The sequence below is a fragment of the Myotis nattereri genome (genome assembly GCF_964212035.1).
Source record: "Myotis nattereri genome assembly, chromosome: 2".
Taxonomy (NCBI): Eukaryota; Metazoa; Chordata; class Mammalia; order Chiroptera; family Vespertilionidae; genus Myotis; species Myotis nattereri.
The window spans coordinates 118,387,589-118,410,122 of record NC_138076.1 but is presented as its reverse complement, the minus strand read 5'-3'; the positions used below and the strand labels follow the sequence as shown (position 1 = coordinate 118,410,122).

At 40.4% G+C, this 22,534-nt stretch overlaps 1 protein-coding gene across 1 annotated transcript in view; it reads left to right on the top strand.

Annotated features, from left to right (window-relative positions):
- Positions 1-22,534, top strand: part of ATP8A2 (ATPase phospholipid transporting 8A2) — a gene marked incomplete at its 5' end in the record, with an annotated part of 501,820 nt that overhangs the window by 28,625 nt on the left and 450,661 nt on the right. Inside the window, 5 exons of the mRNA XM_081083630.1 lie at positions 11,288-11,393; positions 11,786-11,868; positions 17,861-17,910; positions 20,364-20,433; positions 22,376-22,460. Coding sequence (XP_080939756.1) covers positions 11,288-11,393; positions 11,786-11,868; positions 17,861-17,910; positions 20,364-20,433; positions 22,376-22,460 — 394 coding nt within the window. The remainder of the gene's footprint in view (positions 1-11,287; positions 11,394-11,785; positions 11,869-17,860; positions 17,911-20,363; positions 20,434-22,375; positions 22,461-22,534) is intronic.

Here is a 22,534-nt window from a genome sequence, read left to right as displayed (position 1 = left end):
ATCTGATGATCAGTGACTGGGCATTTTTAAAAATATATCTTGGCCATCTGTATGTCTGCTTTGGAGAAGTATCTATTTAGTAACTTTGCCCATTTTTTAATTGGATCACTTGTCTTTTGTTAAGTTATATGAGTTCTTTATATATTTTTTAAATTAACCCTTTATTAGATGTATCATTATCAAATATGTTCTCCCATACAGTGGGCTCCCTTTTCATTTTTGTTGATGGTTTCTTTTGCTGTTCAGAAGCTTTTTATTTTGATGTAGTCCCATTTGTTTATTTTCTCCTTAGTTTCCCTAGCCCTAGGAGATGTATCTGTAAACATACTGCTAGGGAAGATGTCTGAGATTTTGCTGCCTATGATTTCTTCCAGGATTTTTATGGTTTCATGACCTACATTTAAGCCTTTTATCCATTTTGAGTTTATTTTTGTGTATGGTGCAAGTTGGTGGTCTAGTTTCATTTTTTTGCATGTATCTATCCAATTTCCCCCAACACCATTTATTGAAGAGACTGTATTTACTCCATTGTATGCTCTTGCCTCCTTTGTCAAATGTTAATTGAGTGTAATGTCTTGGGTTGATCTCTGGGGTATCTGTTCTATTTCATATTGATCTATATGTCTGTTCTTGTGTCAGTACCAGGCTGTTTTGATTACAGTGGCTTTGTAGTATAACTTGATCTGGTATTGTGATTCCTTCAACTTTGTTCTTCTTTATCAACATTTCTGCAGCTATTCCAGGTCTTTTTGAGTTCCATGTAAATTTTTGGAGTATTTGTTCTAGATCTGTGAAATATGCCATTGGTATTTTAATAGGGATTACATTGAATCTATAGATTGCTTTAGGTACTATGAACATTTTAATGATGTTAAGTCTACAAATCCATGAACATAGCATATTCTTCTACTTGTTTATATCTTCTACCTCTTTTTAAAAGGTCCTTAGTTTTTGGAGTACCAATAAACTTATTGCCTACATTTATTTCTAGGTAATTTTTTGTTGTTGCAGCAAAAGTAAATGGGATTGTTTGCTTAGTTTCTCCTTCTGAAAATTCATTATTGGTGTGTAAAAATGTCATGGAATTCTAGGTGTTAATTTTGTATCCTGCTGCATTGCCAAATTTATTTATTAAATCTAATAGTGGTTTTTTTTGGCAGAGTCTTTAGGGTTTTCTATGTACAAAATTATGTCATCTGTGAATAATGAGAGTTTTACTTCTTCCCTTCCAATTTGGATGCTTTTTATTTCTTCTTCTTGTCTGATCGCTGTGGCTAAGACTTCCAGAACTATGTTGAAAAAGAGTGGTAAAAGCAGACATCCCTGTCTTATTCTTGTTCTTAGGGGAAATGGTTTTAGTTTTTGCCCATTGAGTATGATGTTGTCTGTTGGTTTGTCATATATGGCTTTATTATGTTGAGATATGATTCTTTTATTCCCACTTTGCTGAGAAGTTTTATCAAAAATGGGTGTTGGATTTTATTGAATGCTTTTTCTGTGTCTATTGATATGATCATGTAATTTCTGTCTTTTAGTATGTTTATGTGATGTATCACATTTATTGATTTGCGAATATTGTACCAGCCTTGCATCCCTGGAATAAATCCCAGTTGGTCATGGTGTTTGATCTTTTTAATATATTGCTGGATAAGATTTGCCAATATTTTGTTGAGGATTTTAGCATCTATGTTCATCAGGGATATTGGCCTGTAATTCTCTTTCTTTGTAGTGTCTTTATCTGGTTTTGGAATTAGGATAATGTTGCCCTCATAAAAAGAACTTGGAAATGTTTCTTCCTTTTGGATTTCTTGGAATAGTCTGAGGAGGATAGGTATTGACTGTTTTTTGAATGTTTGTTAAAACTCCCCTGCGAAGCTGTAGGGACCAGGGTTTTTGTTTATTGTGAGTTAGTTTGTTTGTTTATTTATTTACTTATTTATTTATTTATTTATTACTGCTTCAATTTCATCAGTTGTTGTTGGCCTATTCAGGTTTCTGATTCTTCCTGATTTCGTTTTGGAAGATAGGATTTTTTTTTTTTTTTAGGTATTTGTCCATTTCACCCAGGTTGTCCAGTTTGTTGGCATATAGTTGGTCATAGTATTTTCTTACAATCCTTTGTATTTCTCTGGTGTCAGTTACTTCACCACTTTTGTTTCTGATTTTATTTATTTGGGTCCTCTCTCTTTGTTTCTTACTGAGTCTGGCTAATGGTTCATCAATCTTGTTTATCTTTTCAAAGAACCAACTCTTAGTTTCATTGGTTTATTATTATTATTATTATTATTATTATTATTATTATTACTTTAGCCTCCATGTCATTTATTTCTGCTCTAATCTTTATTATTTCCATCCTTCTACTTATTCTGGGCTTTTCTTGTTATTCTCTTTCTAATTCTTTAAGTTGTAGGGTTAAATAGCTTATTATTAAATTTTTCTTGTTATTTTGAGTTAGGCCCATAGTGCTATGAACTGCCCTCTTAGGATTGCTTTCATTGTGTTCCATAGATTTGGGGTTGTGTTTTTGTTTTCATTTGTTTCCAAGAAGTTGTTTTTCTTTTGTTTTTGTTTGTTTGTTTGTTTTATTCCTCACACAAGAATATTTTTCCATTGATTTGTTAGAGAGAGTGGAATGGATGGGGAGTGACAGAGAGAGCAAAACATTGATGTGAGATAGACACATCGATTGGCTGCCTCCCACATACACCCCGAGCAGGACCAGGGATCAAACTTATAACTGAGGTATGTGTCCTTGACTGGAAACAAACCCAGGGCCCTTGATTTCTTTCTTGATCTCATTGGCAATCCACTCATTGTTTAATAACATGCTATTTAGCCTCCATGTGTTTGAATGTTTTTGAGTCTTTTTACTGTAGTTGATTTCCAAGTTTATTCCATTACTAGAGCCTGGTGCATGAAATTTGTGCATGGGGACTGTGTCCCTCAGCCCAGCCTGCACCCTCTCCAATCTGGGACCCCTCAGGGGATGTCGGACTTCCAGTTTATGCCTGATCCCACACAATCTGGGACTGCTGGCTCCCAACTGCTCGCCTGCCTGCATGCCTGTTTGCCCCTAACCCAGTGATGGCTAACCTATGACACGTGTGTCAGAGGTGACACATGAACGCATTTTTTTGGTTGATTTTTCTTTGTTAAATGGCATTTAAATATATAAAATAAATATCAAAAATATAAGTCTTTGTTTTACTATGGTTGCAAATATCAAAAAAATTCTGTATGTGACACGGCACCAGAGTTAAGTTAGGGTTTTTCAAAATGCTGACACGTCAAGCTGAAAAGGTTCGCCATCACTGCCCTAACCGCTTCTGCCTGTCAGCCTGATCACCCCCTAACCACTCCCCTGTCAGCCTGATCAATGCCTAACTGCTCCCCTGCTGGCCCGATTGCCCCCAACTGCCCTCCTCTGCCAGCCCAGTCACCTCCAACTGCCCTTTCCTGCAGGCCTGGTCTCCCCCAACTCCCCTCCCTTCCTTGCAGTCCTGGTCGCCCCCAATTGCCCTCCCTTGCTGGCCTGGTCACCCCTAACTGCCTTCCCCTGCTGGCCTGATCGCCCACAACTGCCCTCCCCTGCTGGCCATTTTATGCCCACATGGAGGCGGCCATCTTGTGTGAGGGTGTGACTGTCAATTTGCATATTACCTCTTTATTATATAGGATGATCTGAGAAAATGGTTAATATGATTTCAAACTTCTTGCATTTGTAGAGACTGTTTTGTGTCCTAATATGTGGTCTATCTTTGAGAATGACCCATGTGCACTTGAGAAGAATATATATTCTGCAGCTTTGGGGTGAAATATTCTATAAATATCAATTAAATCCATCTGATCCAGTGGGTTATTTAGAGTCTCTGTTTCCTTGTTAATTTTTTTTTTTTGGAAGATCTATCTAGTGAAGTCAGCAGGGTGTTAAAATATCCTACTATGATTGTATTGCTGTCAGTCTCTCTCTTAACATCTTCTAGAAGTTATTTTGTGTATTTAGGTGCTCCTATATTGGGTGCATATATGTTTACCAGGGTTATGTGTTCCTGTTGGATCAATCTCTTTAGTGTTATGTAGTGACCTTTATTAACTCTTGTGATGGCCTTCATTTTGAAGTCTATTTTGTCAGATATGAGTATTGGCACCCCAGCTTTTTTTGTTTGTTGCCATTGCATGGAAAATTTTTTCCCATCCCTTCACTCTCCTCCTGTGTAAGTCTTTTGTTCTGAGGTGGGTCTCTTGTAGATAGCATATATTTGGGTTATGTTTTCATATCCAATCAGCTACCCTATGTCTTTTCATTGAAGCATTTAATCCATGTACATTTAAGTTATTATTGATAGGTCCTTATTTATTGCCATTTTAATTCCTTATGCCTATATTTCTTTTTCTATTTCTTCTCATTACAGCAGACACTTTAGCATTTTGTGCAGGGCTGGTTTGGTGGGGATAAACTCCTTTAGCCTTTTTTTTTTTCTGGGAAGTTCTTTATTTCACCACCTATTTTGAATGTTAGCTTTGCTGTATATAATAATCTTGGGTTTAGTCTTTTGGTTTTCATTACCTTGTATACTTCATGCGAATCCCTTCTGGTCTGTAAAGATTTTGATGAGAAATCATCTGAGAGCCTTATGGGAGCTCCTTTGTAGGTAACAATTTGCTTTTCTTTTGCTACCTTTAAGATTCTCTCTTTGCTTTTAATTTTTGACATTTTAAATATGATGTGCCTGAGTGTAGGCCTGTTTGGGTTCTTCTTAATTGGGACTCTCTGTGCCTCCTGAACTTGTGTGAATTTTTCCTTCTCCAGATTATTGAAGTTTTGTGCCATTATGTCTTCAAAGACATTCTCTATTGCCGGAAGCCAATCCACCCTTGCTGCTTGACACAGTCACTGCAGGGAAGAAACATCTGCACAGCTTATGTTTCAAGGGACCTGGCATATATGGCATATGTTTGCTCCCCCTCTTAACGTTATGTATTTTAAACAGGACCACCTCCCCGAGAAAGGTTGTTTCCCCAGGTGAGATTTTTCCCTGGAGTTAGGGAGGGAATAAAACACCTTAACTAAGTGCTAGGCAGGTAATTAATCACTTTAACTATGAACAATCACGCTTAAGCTACATAATCTTTATTTAGGATAATCTCCTTCAGTTACTTCCTTGTAGCTTAATAGAACAATAGAGTAACCTTGGAATGGAGATAAGAAACACCCTAACCTTTGGAATAGAATTGATAGGATTAAAATCAACTGGTATAAATATAGATGTAACAAGACAATAAACACAGAACTTGGCTGGAGATCCTGGCTAGAGGACCTGGCTAGGCTGCTGGTCAACTGAACACTGTCTCCATGTCATTTCTTCTTCACCGACTCCATCCACACCTTTGGGAACCTCTGGACCTGTTGGGGTTCCCTTGCTCACTTTTTTCCTCTTCTGGCTCTCCTATTATGTGAATATTGTTATGTTTCATAGCTCCCTTAAGCTGTCCTTGTGTTTTTAAATTGTTTTTTTTCTTTTTGGTTCTCTGATTGAGGGATCTTTTTCTACCCTGTCTTCAAATTCACTGATCTGATCCTCAGCTTCTCCTAATCTGCTGTGTATTCCTTTCACTGTGTTCTTTATTAGTATTATGTCATTCTTTATAGTTACCTTATCTTTTTTCTTGATGTTGAGCATCTTTGCCATCATTATTCTGAACTCTATGTCTGATAAATTTCTTATCTCCATTTCATTTAGCTCTTCTTCTTGGGAATTCTCTTGTTTTTTCATTTGGGGCTTTTTTTTGGTCTCTCTATTTTGCCTGCCTGTTTGGGTTTGTGTCTGTATATTAGGTAGATCTGCCATGAGTCCCAATCTTTAGCACAGGACAATGTTAGATGCTATCTGTGACTGGCCCTGAGTACTCTGTTTCAAGCTATCAGCAATCCATAGCTTGTGTCTCCCTCTGCTGGAACGAGGTGCCTTTGGAAAGGACCAAGATGTCCACTTGGGCCTGTTTTTTCTAGTCCTGGGCCCTAGATTAGATCAGGCAAAGACTCAAAGCCTCCAGAGACCCGCCTCTCCCTGCAGTCCCATTGACACTCAGTTTTGATTTGCCTCAGGCTATAGACCACATAGTGGGGTGAGAGGTCTTCCAACAGGCTGGGGCAACTGACTTCCCTCTGGGCAAAAACTGCCTGGATAGCAAAAGTTCACTGGAGAAAGATGTCCTCTACAGTGTGAGGGAATGACTCAGCATAGGAAACTGGGGTGGTTGCCCTCTGAGCTCCAATCCCAGAGCCCCCAAACCTGGATTCTGCTCACACAGCTCTCATCCACTCCGCCTTCCTTCTGCCAGAACCCAAGGTGAATGACTGTACACAAAATTTTGTGCATTGGTCCCTTAAGAGTATGTTTGCATCTTCGGCTATCTCTGCATGGCAGAGAGCAAACCTGCTGCTCTTTGAAGCCATATGTTATGTTGGCACCTTTCTCAGTCCTGGTGCTCTAGTCTGGGGAGCCAAGCTTGGGGTATAGACTCCAGAGTACTTGGTGAGCACGCCCCACAGCTGAGATATCCCTCTGGAACTTTGGCGGTTCTCTGGGGGAGCCTGGCCAGCCCTTTCTCACATCCGCACTTCCTACCTGTCTCAATGCGGTACCCACTTTCCATCCTTGGTTATCAGGGGTGTCTCTAGCTAGTCTTCAGTTGATTTTTCAGGGTGGTTTTTCTGTATTTTAGTTGTATTTCCAGTTTGGTCCTGGGAGAGTGTCATTGTAGGTTCCATTTACTCCACCGCCATTTTGGAATCTCCCTTTCTTGGATTTTGATCTTAGAGGTGTATCCACCTTCTAGGCTAGAGGTTCTCCAAGCAGTAAAATTTGCTTCAGGAGAAACTTCTCTTGAGAAGTGTAGTTTTAATAAAGGATATCAAAGAAACAAGTGCATTGTGGTGACTTGCTTTCTGAAAATGGATTACAGTATTCTCAAATTATATTCAGGTTGAAGGTAATAACTAAGATCGTTGACTGAATGTATCTGTTCAAATTGGGATGGTGCATAGGGAAGGAGAAAAGGAAAGGGTGACAGAGAGGTTTAGGAAACTGCTTTTAGTCTAGGTTCACAGAATTTGTTTTCCTAGCATAGGTCAGCATGCGAAAAAGGAGCAGAGGAGGTGAGATGAAGGTGGTGTACTGAGTACTGAGTACTGAGTACTGCGGAATCCCAGAGTTGGCTTGGAATAGCAGCAAACTATTTGTTAAATGGGAGACTCTTATTTATTCATTTATTTAGCAAATAGTTTAATGGCCCAATTTATATCAAACACTTTGCTAAGTACTAGGGGAAGAGATGAATAAAAAAAAACACCAAGGGAAAAAAAATCCACCAAGGAATTTTTATTAATTGGGGAATCAGACCTGTAAAATCATTAAGGGCCATTGTACACTTTTGCATCTTAGGGATAGGTCTGATGTGACTCCCTGGAAAAGTGATTTTGTTTTGTGTTAGATCTCTTCAGTGGGTGTTATGGCTACCATAACTATTGAAATGTGGGCAGTGTGAACACTCATACTGAACAGTGTTTGCATGGACCTAAATGTTTGCTGGCATAGGAACCCAGTGGCTAGGGGAAAATCTGTATTTGAAGAAGAGGTCCTCTGCACCTGCTGCCATGATCCCAATGTTTGAAGTCTTTAAATACTTAGCTCAGTTAATTTATGTACATACAGATGTTTTTTTCCAAAGCTGAACCCACATTGTGTGTCCTGGAATTCTAGGGGTTTTTGATCATCGATCACAGGCTCTTGAGCCTGTCTTCTCGACATCTGAGTGTAGATAGCATGAATAAGGATCTTCTAATGAGCATTTCTTGTCACATGGTCAAGAGCATGCATTTTAGGTGGAAACCCCATTTTTAGAGAAGTTAGTGAATTTCTTTTTTCATCCTTACTTTAATCCTCACCTTCAACTCTCCTGAGCCAAATTTTCTTTTCTAGTGGGTCATTCTCCATTTTGGTTATTACATTAATTAAGCCCATATGACCTGTAGCATCTAGCTCCACTGTAACTGATGAAGACTGTAGGCTCCAATATTTTTCTTTGGTAAGGGGTGGGATTAAATTAAATATACCCAATGGGTGTTTTTAAACATTTTTAAAATTTTATTTTTAATTACAGTTTATATCCACTATTATTTTGTGCTAGTTTCAGGTACACAGCAGAGTCTATTAGATCACTTGGTTGTTTTACCAAAATATGGTTGAAGCAAGGGAAGAAGCAATTTAGGATTTTAAGCCTATGGATATCCCACATTTTTATCTAAATTCCCTTGGGACCATTGACTAAAATTAAAGCATTTAACCAAGAAAAAAACTCTTACTTTCCTCCCAAGGGAGTACTTTTCATCTGCTACAGAATTTCTGTTTTTTCTGGGTCATCATTTTTTATTTTCTGGGTCCTTTCAAGTCTTGTGTGGACTGATAACCAAAATGGAATTTGCCTCTTAGAGAGTCAACTCTAGGAACAATTCATGTGGTCCCCTAATTATATCATTAACCAGTGACTTTCTATTTGTGGGATAATTTTCCAAAGATTTACGAAGGAAGAACACATAACTATATTATGCCTAGGACTTCTGAGCTTGAGTCTTCAAGAATAAATTATTTGTATACTAGTATATATATCATTTATATACTTTATAGCTGCAAATTGAAGTGTAAGATAATTTTAGACATGTATAGTTTTCTGCTATGTTTTATATTAAATAAATTGAATATATTCATTTCTAGATATATAAAGCATTTGGTGCAGATTAAAATGTTAAGTGAATTACAAATATTGTATAATTACAATTATGAGGTACGTAGAATAGAGACAGAGCAGAAGAGAGGTTACAAGGGGTTAAGGGTTAGGGGAAATGGGAGTTATTGTTTGATTGTTACAGTGTTTGTTGAGAAGATGAAAAAGTTTTAGCTATAAATAGTGGTGATGGATACACAGCATTGTGAATGTATTTAATGCCACTGAATTGTACACTTAGAGATGGCTAAAATGTTAAATATATGTCTATTTTCCCACAATTCACAATTTTGTTTAACTTGTAAAATGATACACACACACACACACACACTCTAATAAACATTCAGTTCTTTAACATTATAAAGTATTTTTCTTCTTAGAAGTGAGTGAAAAAAGTTTACTTTCAAACATGGAGCACTTGTCTATATTACAAACATCGTATCCATAGGCTTCAGTTAAGTTTGTCTTCCTTCCCTGATTTGTTACAGAATGTCAGTTTCAATAGGGAACCAAAGATAGATTGATTTTGTCTTGGGGATATTTTTGATCTTTAAATCAAAAATATCCATGTAGGACTAGATAGTTCTCTGATGCAAAAGGTTGTCTGGAAGTGAAATTCTGAAATTAATGTGCTTTCGGATAAAATTTCCTAGGTACTTTTGCAGTGTAGGCCTTGGGGAATTTGTAAATCCTCTAATTATAAAATTTCATTGAACTATAATTTAATGAGCATTTCCTTTCCCTGAAGGCAGGTAAGAAGTAGCTGTGTGACTGCTGTGTGACTGTTTCCATGCAGTTGTTCTTCAATCACATTTGCAGGTCAGAGGAGAAACTAAAAATGTTAATCACTATCCATTTGTGACTAAATAAAAAACAAAAACAAGGAAAGAAAAGAAAACTCCATAAAAAATAGCAAACACAAAATTGTTTTCTGAATGTGAAAATACAAATCTATCTCAAATTTATAGTCAACTGCCTATTTAGGAGTGAAACATTGAAGATAGTCATTTTAAAATAACCTCAGGATAAGGAAACCTGGTGTCACCCCTGTCTTTGAACATCATTCTGAAAGTGCAGACAGGTGGGAACTAAACAAGTCTATATATTGGAAAGGAATAGGGATGATATCATCTGCCCTAAAAATCTAGGAGAGTCAACTGCACCTTGGAGAGTGAGTAGGAGTTTAGTTACAATTGGATATTGACTTAATATATAAAATTACATGTTTTTATTTACATGTGAACAGTAAACTCTTGTAAAACATAATGGAAATAAGATTACATTAATAATATAAAAAGCAATAATGTAGTGCCTCACATATATAGTGGGCTTGCAGATATTTTGAATGAATAAAAATTAATCGATAATACTAACAAATTAATGAATAAAATATCAGCACCCATATTTAGGAGCTTTAGAAGTCTTTAATAAATAGAAACACATACAATATTCTTAGATAGGTGGACAGTATTAAGATGTCATTTCTCCACTAATTATAAATACAGTCTAATCCAGCCGTGGGCGAACTACGGCCCGTTTGAAATGAATAAAACTAAAAAAAAAAAAAAGACCGTACCCTTTTATGTAATGATGTTTACTTTGAATTTATATTAGTTCACACAAACACTCCATCCATGCTTTTGTTCTGGCCCTCCGGTCCAGTTTAAGAACCCATTGTGGTCCTCGAGTCAAAAAGTTTGCCCACCCCTGGCTAATCCCAATGAAAAAAGTCAGGATTTTGTGTGGGGGTTGGGGAGGATAAAGAAATGTATTTAATACATATCCATGACAATTCTGGTTTTGTTTTTTTAAAAAATATAATACGCCAGGGAAACACTGAGATTATGAAGTAAGAGAGCAAACTTGATGTAGAACAAGCGTCAGTTCGATGGTATGGAAGGACCAGGGACTCAGTGGCTGCTGAGTCAGTTCTCGGTACGGGGATCTGACATTGATTTGAGTGCCTCTGTTTGCTCGGCCTGAGCATACATTCACCTGCTCACCCTCCTGGCTCTTACAGAAGTGGGAGGAAGCATGGGGGTGGCAGGGTGCTCGGGGAGTCCTAGGATGGACTCCCCTCTTTGTTCTCACCTGACCGCAAGGGCTAGCACTTCAAGAACGATGTTCCAAAAGAAGGGTGACAACAACCTTCTCAGATATACTGACTGATAAAATGAATCCCAGAGGATGAGTAAATAGAAGAATTGACTGCCTGCCTGTAAGGGGCAGTGATGGAACAGTAGGAAGGATGAGCATTGTTGGGAGAACTGCAGACACAAGTGGCTGGTAGAGAGCACAGGAGGGCGAATGGCAGGAGACGGCCCTCGATGGCGAGCAGGTGCCAGATCACGGGGGACCTGGAGTCCACACTACGGATCTCAACCTCTGTTTAAAGGGAGCAGGAAGCCATCCCGGGGTTTTAGGCAGCAGATGACTTGAATCTAACTCTGATGTGTGTCATTGGGGTTGTAACAGAAGGATTAACTTGCTCTTCTGTTTGTAGCCCACAGCTCCTTGCATACAGGAGTTCCTCACCCTTCTGGCCGTGTGCCACACTGTTGTTCCCGAAAAGGATGGAGACAACATCATCTACCAGGCCTCCTCCCCAGGTGAGACCTCTTGGCCGATGTGCCCTGCTGTCCCCTTCTCTGGAGCCTTGGGTGTTTGCATTACTTGTGGGAGATGTGATGGTGTATCCCACCCCACAAAGACCCCCTATTTGCCTCTGGCCTCACACAGATTATGGGCTAAGGCTGTAAATGTTAAAACTATAGAAAACTGGTGCTGGGTTCTACTGACTGTAATAACACTTTGACGGCAAGAGGAGGTCCCAGGCCATCTTGCATTTCCTAGCTGAAGTCATTAAATTAGACAGAGCTGCATATGAGGCCGGGCTTCTTTAACTGGTGTGGGTTTTGCTAATTTGAAAAATAGTACTTACTAAGCAGAATTCTGGCATTACCAGCGCTTAGTCAATGTTTCATCAACTCTTGATTGATAGATGAAGCTGCTTTGGTGAAAGGAGCTAAGAAACTGGGCTTCGTGTTCACAGGCAGGACACCGTACTCAGTCATCATAGAAGCCGTAAGTGACATGCCTGGGCACCTCTCTACCTTGTAGATCACCTCCTCTTTTGAAGACTGTATATTTGAAATAGCATGTCTATTGTAAATATGGTAGCTAAATGTCTATTTTTTTTTCTGTGAGAAAGTAAGCCTGTAGAAAAACCGAGGATGATATGTAATTTTATTAGCTCATTAATATTGTTTTTGCATTTGCAGTAATTTTTCTCTCTTACTGATGCTTCTTGACAAGTCAATACACAGATGTGGAATTATTTGTAGTAAAGCACTTAGAGTAATAGTTGGGAAACTGCTGCAGGGCCCACTTACTTTGAGAGCAGCTCCTAAAGGCCATTCCTGTGGCCTTGGTGCCCAGCTGTTCTTGCACAGTGAGGCTCTTGCTCTATTGCTTCAGTCTCCTTGGCTGGGAGAGAAAGGAATTGGCACTGAGGCTTTTTTTTTATATACAGGAATTTTTATTTTCCCTTCAGCCCAGGGGCTGATTAATTTTATTTATATTTTCTTACTTTCCCTCTCAAGAAGACTGAGGGGAAAATTTGGTAGTAGGAACAAATTTAAATCAAGAATAAGATCACATAGGGGTCCTTGAGAATGGGAAATGGGAAGTTGAAGGTTAGGACTGTTGAGGCACTGGTGTTTGTCATGGTGGCCAGGTGGTGGGGCTGCCTGTTACTCCAGTCTGGGTTGATGAGGGCCTGGAGAGAGCCACTGCCTCCTCTCTCCTCTGTCTTTCTCCACCCCTCAATTTGGGGGTGAGTCATTGATTGTTACAGTTTTTGGGTTTATTCATCCGTAAATCCCTAGTCCACTTCAATGCATTTGAAATTCACTTCTAACTTATATAATAACTTGATATTGTTCCTGACTTAGCAGTAGTCCATTTTTTCTTATATTCAAAACCTATAAAATATTATAATGTACACAAGTGCCCATTTCTTGACATTTTCAGTTTATTTTCTTATGGACTACAGAGATCAGCTTATATTTATTTTTACTTTATTTCATACAACAAAGGGAATTTTGCTTAGGATAGTTTGAAATCATTAAAAGTGAAATTTTTTCATAGGAGTTTTTTATAAATGTAGTCTTCTTCCCCTTCATTTTGAGGAGACTTTTATTTAGACCTTCATATGGGACATTCAGTTGTATGGATGTTTACCTGCATTGTAACAGTGGGATTAGGAGGCTATGTGGATGAGCTGGGCACAGTGGGAGAGACAAGGAGAGAGTGGATGCTTCTGCCCTGTCACAATGCTGGACAAATATGGGGGCACTAGAGAGCCAATTGATGTCATCATCGTGTCAGCTGATGATGAAAAGTGGAGCGACACTCCTTGGTCATTTTATTAAACGATTAAGGCCATATTTCTGGAAGTAAAAAAAGACTACTGATAGTAGGGTCCCTCGGCGTGGCTTGTGGGGATCAGGCTGAACCTGGCAGTCCAACGCCACCTGCTGCTCCGGCTCATCCTGGCCCCAATGTGCCTGCTGCCACTGCTGCCACTTGGTAGGCTTGCTGCTGCTCCACTGCGGTCTCTGGGCTGCGGTGGCCATCCCTGAGCCCTGTGTCTGGCGCCTGTCGGTCAGCTGAGCAGCGCTCCTGCTATGGGAGTACACTGACCACCAGGAGGAAGCTCCTGCATTGAGTGTCTGCCCCCTGGTGGTCAGTGTGCATCATAGCAACCGGTTGACTGTCGGTTGTTTGGTCACTTAGGCTTTTATATATATACTAGAGGCCTGGTGCACAAAAATTTGTGCACTCGGGGGAGAATGGGGGGTCCCTCAGCCCGGCCTGTGCCCTCTCGCAGTCTGGGACCCCTCGGGAGATAACAACCTGCTGGCTTAGGCCTGCTCCCGGGTGGCAGAGGGCAGGCCCAAACCCTAGGTGCAGCCCCTGGTCGGGCTCAGAGCAGGGCTGATTGGGGAGTTGGGGCGCCACCCCCTGTCATGAACAGAGCAGGGCGGATTGGGCGGTTGCGTTGCCACCCTCAGTCACGCTCAGGGTAGGGCCGATGGGGGGGTTGGGGCACCGCCCCCTGTCATGCACAGAGCAGGGCCCATCAGGGGGGTTGGGGCTCGTACCCTGTCACGCACAGAGCAGGGTCAATCAGGGGTTTGGGGAGCTCCCCCCGTCACGCACAGAGCAGGGCCCATCAGGGGGTTGAGGAGCTCCCCCTGTCACTCACAGAGTAGGGCCCATAGGGGAGTTGGGGCACCGCCCCCTGTCACATACAGAGCAGGGCAGATCAGGGGGTTAGGGCGCCGCCTCTGTCACACTCAGGGCAGGGCCGATGGGGAGGTTATGGCTCTACCCTGTCACACACAGAGCACCACCGGTGGGGGGGGGAGCGGGGTTTGGGCACCACACCCTGTCACACACAGAGCAGGGCCGATCAGGGGGTTGGGGCGCCGCAGCCTGTCACACACAGAGCTGCAGGGCGATCAGGGGTTGGGGAGCTCCCCGTATCAGGCACAGAACACGGCTGATCAGGAGGTTGGGGCGCCTTCCCCTGTCACGAACAGAGCAGTGCGGATAGGGAGGTTGTGGTCCCGCCCCCTGTTACACACAGAGCCGCAGGGCGATCAGGGGGTTTGGGTGCTGCCCCCTGTCACGCTGATCCCAGTGCCGGGAGGCCTCTCGGCTCCACTGATCCCGGTGCTGGGAGGCATATTACCCTTTTACTATATAGGATAGAGGCCTGGTGCATGGGTGGGGCTGGCTGGTTTGCCGTGAAGGGTGTCCTGGATCAGGGTGGGGGTCCCCACTGGGGTGCCTGGCCAGTCTGGGTGAGGGGCTGAGGGCTGTTTTCAGGCTGGCTGGTGACTGAAGCTCCCAACTGCTCCTTTTTTTCTTTTCTTTTTTTTAATTCTGGGCCAGCTTTAGCTCTGGCTCCAGCTCTGAGGCCTCTGCTGCTGAAAGCAGGTATCTGGTTTGTTTGGGTTCTATAATCGAAACAGTGTATAACTCCAGCTCTGAGATCTGGGCCGGCTGAAAGCAGGTTTCTGGGGTTTTGTTTAGCTTCTATATTTGTTTCAAACTGCAAGCTCAGAGGCCGGCAAGGCAGGCGGGGAACGTTGGAGTCCTCCGTCACTGAAGCAAGCAAGCCTCATGTTCGCTTCCAGCTGCCCGGCTGCCTGCCGCCATCTTGGCTGGCAGTTAATTTGCATATCTCCCTGATTAGCCAATGGGAAGGGTAGCAGTTGTACGCTAATTACCATGTTTCTCTTTTATTAGATAGGATATATATACACCAGTGGCCCGGTGCACGAATTCATGCACATTGAAAGGAAATTAATTAGAAGAAATATTTTAATATCGCTATTCACCCTTTTTCTATAATAGAAGTGTCAACCAAATTCACAATCAGCAATGACAGATGGAAACATACGTGTGCAATTGGTGCCAGCAAGAGCTTTATATGTATTGCGCATGCAGGAGTTAACTTAGCCTTTTATAAATATAGAATAAACTTGCTTAATTAGACCTGCTTTCTGATTTAGCTAAACTTTTCCCAGCCCAGTGAAGCACCCAAACTTCTCTTTCAGGTAATTGTCAGCAACACAGCAGTAAATATCAACACAAAGCAGATTATTATTATAGATCACGCAGGGGAAACAAAGGCTAAAATATTTAACTGCAGCAGGGTTTGTTTTTAAATTTTTTATTGATTAAGTTATTACATATGTGTCCTTATCCCCACGTTACACTCCATTTCCCCCCACTCATACCCTCAACCCCTGTTGTCTGTGTCCATTGGTTAGGCCTATATGCTTGCATATAAGTCCTTTGGTTGATCTCTCCCCCTTACACCCACCCTCCCCTACCTTCCCTCTGAGGTTTGACAAAAACAGATCCAGAGACAGAGAAGCATCGATCAGCAGTGTTCTTTTAAATATGTACAGTGGGGCCTTGACTTACGAGTTTAATTCGTTTCGAGACCGAGCTTGTTAAGGAGCTCGTTAACTCAAATTACTCTATCAACTCAATGCAAAAAATCGGCTGAGAGACAGCTGGTATCTCAAAAAACTCGTTAGTCGGGACACTCGTTAAGTCAAGGCCCCACTGTATTTCTTTATTGATTTCAGAGATGAAGGGAGAGGGAGAAACATCAATGATGAGAGAGAATTATTGATTGGCTGCCTCCTGCATGGCTCCTACTGGGGATCAAGACGCAACCCAGGCATGTGTCCTTGGCTGGCGTCAAACCTGGGACCCTTCAGTCCGCAGGCCAATGCTCTATCCACTGAGCCAAACCGTCTAGGGCTCCAGCCGTGTTTGACTATATTCTGTGCAGTGAGAAAACCTGAAGTCATTTTCAAGGTCCACCATTTCTTACTTCTTTTCAGTCAGGTCAAGTATCTATCTAAGCTTTCTAAACCTCCATTTTCTGGTTAATGAAAAGAGAATAGGATTCCACCGAGTCTCCTATCTACCTACTCTAGGACTTCTGTGAGGATCAAATGAGATGAAGTATGGGAAAATGCTTCACAGACATTTGGTTACAGTATAAAGTGTTTCCACCTGGCTATAAAGCAAGTGGTGTTCCTGGGCTGAAGAAACTTCAAGGAGGCTAGTCCTCTCTAGGGAGAGGAAGCCGGGTGTTGCTACTTGACATCATTACCTGGAAGGAGGGAAGGACACTTAGCATATTAGCCTTTTATATAGATAGATTAGATAGATTAGATAGATAGATAGATAGATAGATGATAGATATATAGATAGAAACTTTTAAAATGCTATTCAACCATCAATACTGGGGTATTATCAAACCACAAATTCTCAAGTTGGTTAGCAGCTATTTACATGACATGACCATACTGATCATCTTAATATCCAAGTCTTTGGGCTGCCCACAGGAGTGGTTGATATAACAGCAGTACAAAGAGGGCTCCTGGCCATCATGGTTCTAGTGCCAAGGAGGCTAGCAGTGGGCACGGGGATTTAACAAAGTTGGGGCAGGCTGAGGAGAAAGGGAACTTGTGGTTGCAGAAAGAGGGGAGTGAAAGCTGATGAAGGCTGGTTTAAGCAGATGGTTAGTTATATTTTAGGATACAAAGAGAAGGGGTGGGGAGTTGTGGATGGGGAAATAATGATTATTCAATGCTACCGTGTGTCAATCATGCACTTGGTAATTTGCATGTTACTTCATTTTTTTCTCTCCAATCTAGGGGACAGGTACCATCACTGTTTATAAGAAAGTCACACACTTAGTGGAGAAACTGAACTCAAAACTCATATCTGTTGAACTCCAAAGCCTACATTCTTTTCACTGTGATATATTTCATAGAGACAAAATTTGATCAAAAAGCTTGAAAATGGCACATACATAATCTGGAATATTCTGAGGAAAAATTGAGAGCATTGAGGTTCCAAGTTTGAAGAACCTAAAGAAAAGGATATTTGATTAATTGTCCTAAAATCTGATGATGATTTATATTTCCTTATTTTTAAATCTAAATTCTAAGAAAATTGGAATTATAAAAATTTTTCCTAAATTTAGGACATAGGCATTTGTCAGATAAACCTAACCAGAACTGACATGAGGCTACTTATGGTCTTTATGGATCTCAGTGTGAATAGTCATTTATTTTGCTGAATAAAATTGATGTGTGGTATTATAGGGAGTTGCCCTGGGGATGTTATAGTGTATGCACATAGTTCTATAAAATGTCTTAAATTCTACATTCAGAAGTGTAACTGGCCTGAAAGTTGTCTTTTTATTTTCATGTCTTGAAAGGAGCTATGCAGCCAAATTAACTAAAGAAAAATTAGAAGCTTTTACCAGAAGGGGGAGCTATGACCCCACCAGACTAACTTGCAGGAAACCAGTACTGTTGAAAAAGCTTTTGCAGGGGGATAGAAGAATGAGAGAGAATGAGAGGGAGAGGGAGGAGTAGAGAGAGGAGGGGGAGAGGTATATGTGGAGAGGTTTATGACTGGGGAAATTTAAATATACTGCATCTCAGTTAAGAGCCCGTTTTTCTTTCTTTAGATGGGACAGGAACAGACATTTGGAATCCTTAATGTCCTGGAATTTTCTAGGTATGTTTCTCTTTCATGCATTTGAAATAAAATACATGTACATATACATATACATATACATATACACATACACATACATATACATATACATGTGAGTGTGTGTGTAATAACTTCATCAGTGCGTTTGCATGATGGTATGATTAATGTAGCACTTAAGTATTAAATATAGTAAATATATCTCCATAAACCCTCTTCTTTCTGGAATTTGTGACTCATTAGAGAAAGCAAAGTAGGTAAATTTTCTTTTTTCCAAATGAAATGTTATGCTTCCATATCCTCCTTTGTCTTTGGATTTCCAGAACCTGGTGTTCTCGCATCAGGATCCATATACATGCCTGCATAGTTTGGAGTATGTGATGAGGGAATTATTTCCATTGGTTTTCCCAGGTCCATCTGAGTACTCCCTTACAGGATCTGGGAAACTGACCAAGAAGAGTAGATAAGATGAATTTATCCTACTACAAACTTGGTCTGAGCAGGGCAGCTCTCCGTATTTGGACTTAGTCTTCCCATTGTAGTTTATTTAATTTTGATCTGGGAATACTTGTCGGATTGCTTGTTTGCCTAGATCAGTGGTCGGCAAACTCATTAGTTAACAGAGCCAAATATCAACAGTACAACGATTAAAATTTCTTTTGAGAGCCAAATTTTTTAAATTTAAACTATATAGGTAGGTACATTGTTATTAACTTAATTAGGGTACTCCTAAGGCTTAGGAAGAGCCACACTCAAGGGGCCAAAGAGCCACATGTGGCTCGTGAGCTGCAGTTTGCCGACCACGGGCTAGAACATTCACAGTTTGTTATAAAAGTATCTTAATGTTTTGTTTTCCCTTCCTCCTTAACACTGAACTGTCCATACTAGAGCAAGTTTCTCTTGTTACTTCCAAAGCATCTTTTCCTACTATTGAAATTAGGAGGATTTTTCAACAACCTTTATTAACTGATTCATAAATTGTTTACTCTGTCTGCTTTATAAGCTATTTGAAAAAGATCAATTTTTTACCCTCTTTTAGGAAATGCTTCCCAGCCCTAGTCTTTAGTTTTAGGACTGCAAACTTGAGTCCTTAGGATTGAGTACTCAATGGGAGAGAAAGGTGGTTGATAATAGTAATAGTTCACGTAGGGGGTCGGGGACAGGTCTATGTGTGGAGGTGAGGGGCATACTAAACATCTCTCCAGATGTAAATATCTTTCCAGATGTTTTGTGTCCCATCTCTTGTTGATGTCTTGGAAACTGTGCTGTTATGTGGCTGCATTAACTGGGGGCAGCAGTTATTGGAGGGATGAGGAGGAGGAAAGGGAGTTAGATTAAAATAGGTGAATATGGATGGAGATACGAGAATGTATTAAAAAATATCGGAGAATAAGAGGGAATAAAAAATCATTTAGTTGACTCATCTTTTTCTGGATGCCACTTAGTCACTTCTTTGAAGTAATTGGTGGCAACCTTGCTTTATACAGAAACTGAAATTCTGGGTGAATAATCTTGCTTAGAGTACCTGGCTACCAGGTAGCTCAGAGAGAATTCAAATCCAGCTTAGAGAGTGTGCTATGGGTTAGGATGCAGGGATTTACACAAAGCTGGAGAGATAATGTCCCCTAGTCTTAGGAGCTTACAGTCCATTGGAAATCACCTATTCAAAGGCCAAAGAGGTGGGGGATCAAGGGCCCACTGTAGTTGGGATGTGTTTCAGGAGGATGATATGTTGTCTGCAAAGGCATGTAACTGAGGGGCTAAAGAAGGAGAACAGTAAGGCTTCTGGTGAGCTGGGAGCCTGGTGTGTGAGAGGGTTAAGTGGGAGATCAGGGGAGGCTGCAGAGTTCGTTGGAGATCAGCAAGAAGAGGAACCATAGGCAATGGGGAGCCATTGAGGCTTCCTGAGTGAGGTTGGGTTACGATGAAAGATGAATAAGGAAGTGTCCACGTTGGAGTGGGGAAAGGAGTGATAGAGTATACCTTAGTGCTCAGTTAGGGGTGTTCTATGAATTAGTAATTTCTTTCTACTCCTGTTAAAAGATACAATGAGGAACTTCTGAGTGAGGTGGATTTATAGTGAAGGTTTTCCATTTTGCTCTTACTGGGCAGGTTACTTAATATTTTTGAACTGCAAAATAAGGAAAAATAGTTTTACAGAGCATTGTCAGAAGTGAATTAGATGTCCATAGTAGATGCTCAAATTCTCTGTTTCTGTGTCTTTGACTATAAAAAGCTACACTAGTGAGTTTTTATGACAGGGAAAGGAATAGGTTTATGTCCGTTATATGTAAATAAAAAGAATAGGAGGTATACAATTAGAATCTGACTTTGAGGAAAAAGGTAGGGAAAAATGGAGCTTGGTCATTTGAGGCCTTGCCAGACCACCTTTTGACTTGTTTGGTGTTTAATCATAGGACATAGGTCCTATAAAACAGACCAATGAGAACTTTCTTTTCCTTTTTTTATATCTACAGTGACAGAAAGAGAATGTCTGTGATTGCTCGAACTCCTTCAGGACAACTCCGGCTCTATTGTAAAGGGGCTGTAAGTACTGGCTAGTCCTGCAGAGCCGGGCGTTCTTGGCAGCCCTGCTGTTAACCTGGGGCTTTTCCCAAATGCTGTCCTCATCATTCTGGTCCTTTGCCTAAAGGTGAAAGGTTCTTTCAGGTGGGCCATCAGGTTGACTTCGTAGTAGAAGCCCACTGACGATAATGGTGGTTCAAGCCAGGGTGGCAAGGATGACTATAAGCTACCTTATAGTCAACAGCTGGTTTCAGAAACAGTAACTTGCTGTGCCATGGAAAATCCCAGGAGTATGAATTCTGATTCTAGTTTACCACCATTGTGTAGTAACTTTGGGAAGATAAAGTAATTTGCAGGGTGGGCAAAAGCAGGTTTATAGTTGTGAGTGTGGGAAACCCAGTTAATAAAGCTATTGTAATCACGACCTACATGTCTTTCCATATGAACAACTGTAAACCTACTTTTGCCCCACCCTGTATGATTATATATATGAAGATTGTATATGTTTGTGAATATATATATATATATATATATATATATATATATATACTTAAAACAGCTATTCTCAATTTTTGTGATTTATTTTTTTATTCATCACAGAGGGTTATGTGGCCATATTTTTACTGCCCCTTTTGGTCAGTTTCCTAGGTCAGGCTTTTTGTTTTGACTGCCTCCCAGTAATCAAATCTAAATGTATTATCCTTAAGGAAAGATGTTACTATATATGAGCCTGACTTGCAAAACTATATCTTATTTGGTCCTATGTGTAGAAGGAAAGAATTATTAAGCTCATTTTATGAGCCTGTTTCAAGAATATGAAGTTGAAAATCTTACTAATCTTTGTCAACTGTGGAAAGAAGCATTTTCTTATTTCATTACACTTAGCTAGAGCTTTTATGAGTAATGAGTAATGCATGGGAATTCTAAAGGCATTTTATCTGGACTCATTAAAGAATTCTGTTTATAGTAATAACTGAAATCAAAATTATGTTCGCACATGATAGTTTTTTTAAGTGTTTTATTTGTTTGTTTATTTGCCATTGTGTTCTAAGTACCACAGCAAGTACAGAGGGAGCAATGTGGGTGGCACAGAGGAAGGCTGTAACTAAACAGTGTAAATATGGAAAAGCTACAGTGCAGTTTTTATTTTTATAGGATTTAATTTTCTTCAACCTGTCTCCCCAAACCAAATTAGATTTCTTTAAAATAGAATTGTGTCCTAAGACTGTACAGTTTATAGCATATTAGATGGATCATCTGTGTTGTCCAGTCCTTCAGCCCTGCTCGTTAGTCATGGAAATTGTTAGAGGGTGATGTGTTTCTCAGCTGAAAGGGGTTCCATGCCCCATGCGAGGTGCCCTCCCTGGTTAGCAGCTTCTGAGCGTCAGGAAGCAAGAGTACTTGAGCAATTTAGGACATGCCTTTACCCTTCTCACTTCTGTACAAAGGTATTATAAACTTTGGTGTGAATTGTGCAAATTTGGGGGAATGTAGCACCATTGTGTCTTGGTTGGTTCTGCTGACACCAATGGTCTTCCCCAACATGTTTTTTTTAAACTTCTATTATTATATTTTTAATTTTAGTTTTCAATTACAGCTGACACTCAGTTTTATTTATTTTGGTTTCTGGTGTAAGCATAGTGGTTAGAGAGTTCTATAATTTGCGAAGTGATCCCCAGATCACTCAAGTACCCACCTGGCGCCATGCATAGTCATTCAGTATTATTGACTATACTCCCTGTGCAGTACTTTACATCCCCATGGCTGTTTTTATTTGGACACATCCATACTCAATTTGTTTTCCAAAGCTCATGGCTGAATCCAGCTAAGAACAGTATTTCTACTCGCCCACTCAATATTCTCACGAGAATAAAATAAACACCATTGAAACAAAGCTGTGTTCAGAATGCTAACCAAAGGTTTATTTATGGTTTGCCAGTCACACCATTTCCTTATTTTATAGGACAATGTAATTTTTAATAGACTTTCGAAAGATTCAAAATACATGGATGAAACATTATGCCATCTGGAATATTTTGCCACAGAAGGTAAGTGAAATTTGGAAACGCTATTTTTAACCATTGAAGTCATACTTTCAAAGGTCTATAACGTGCCTGGGTAA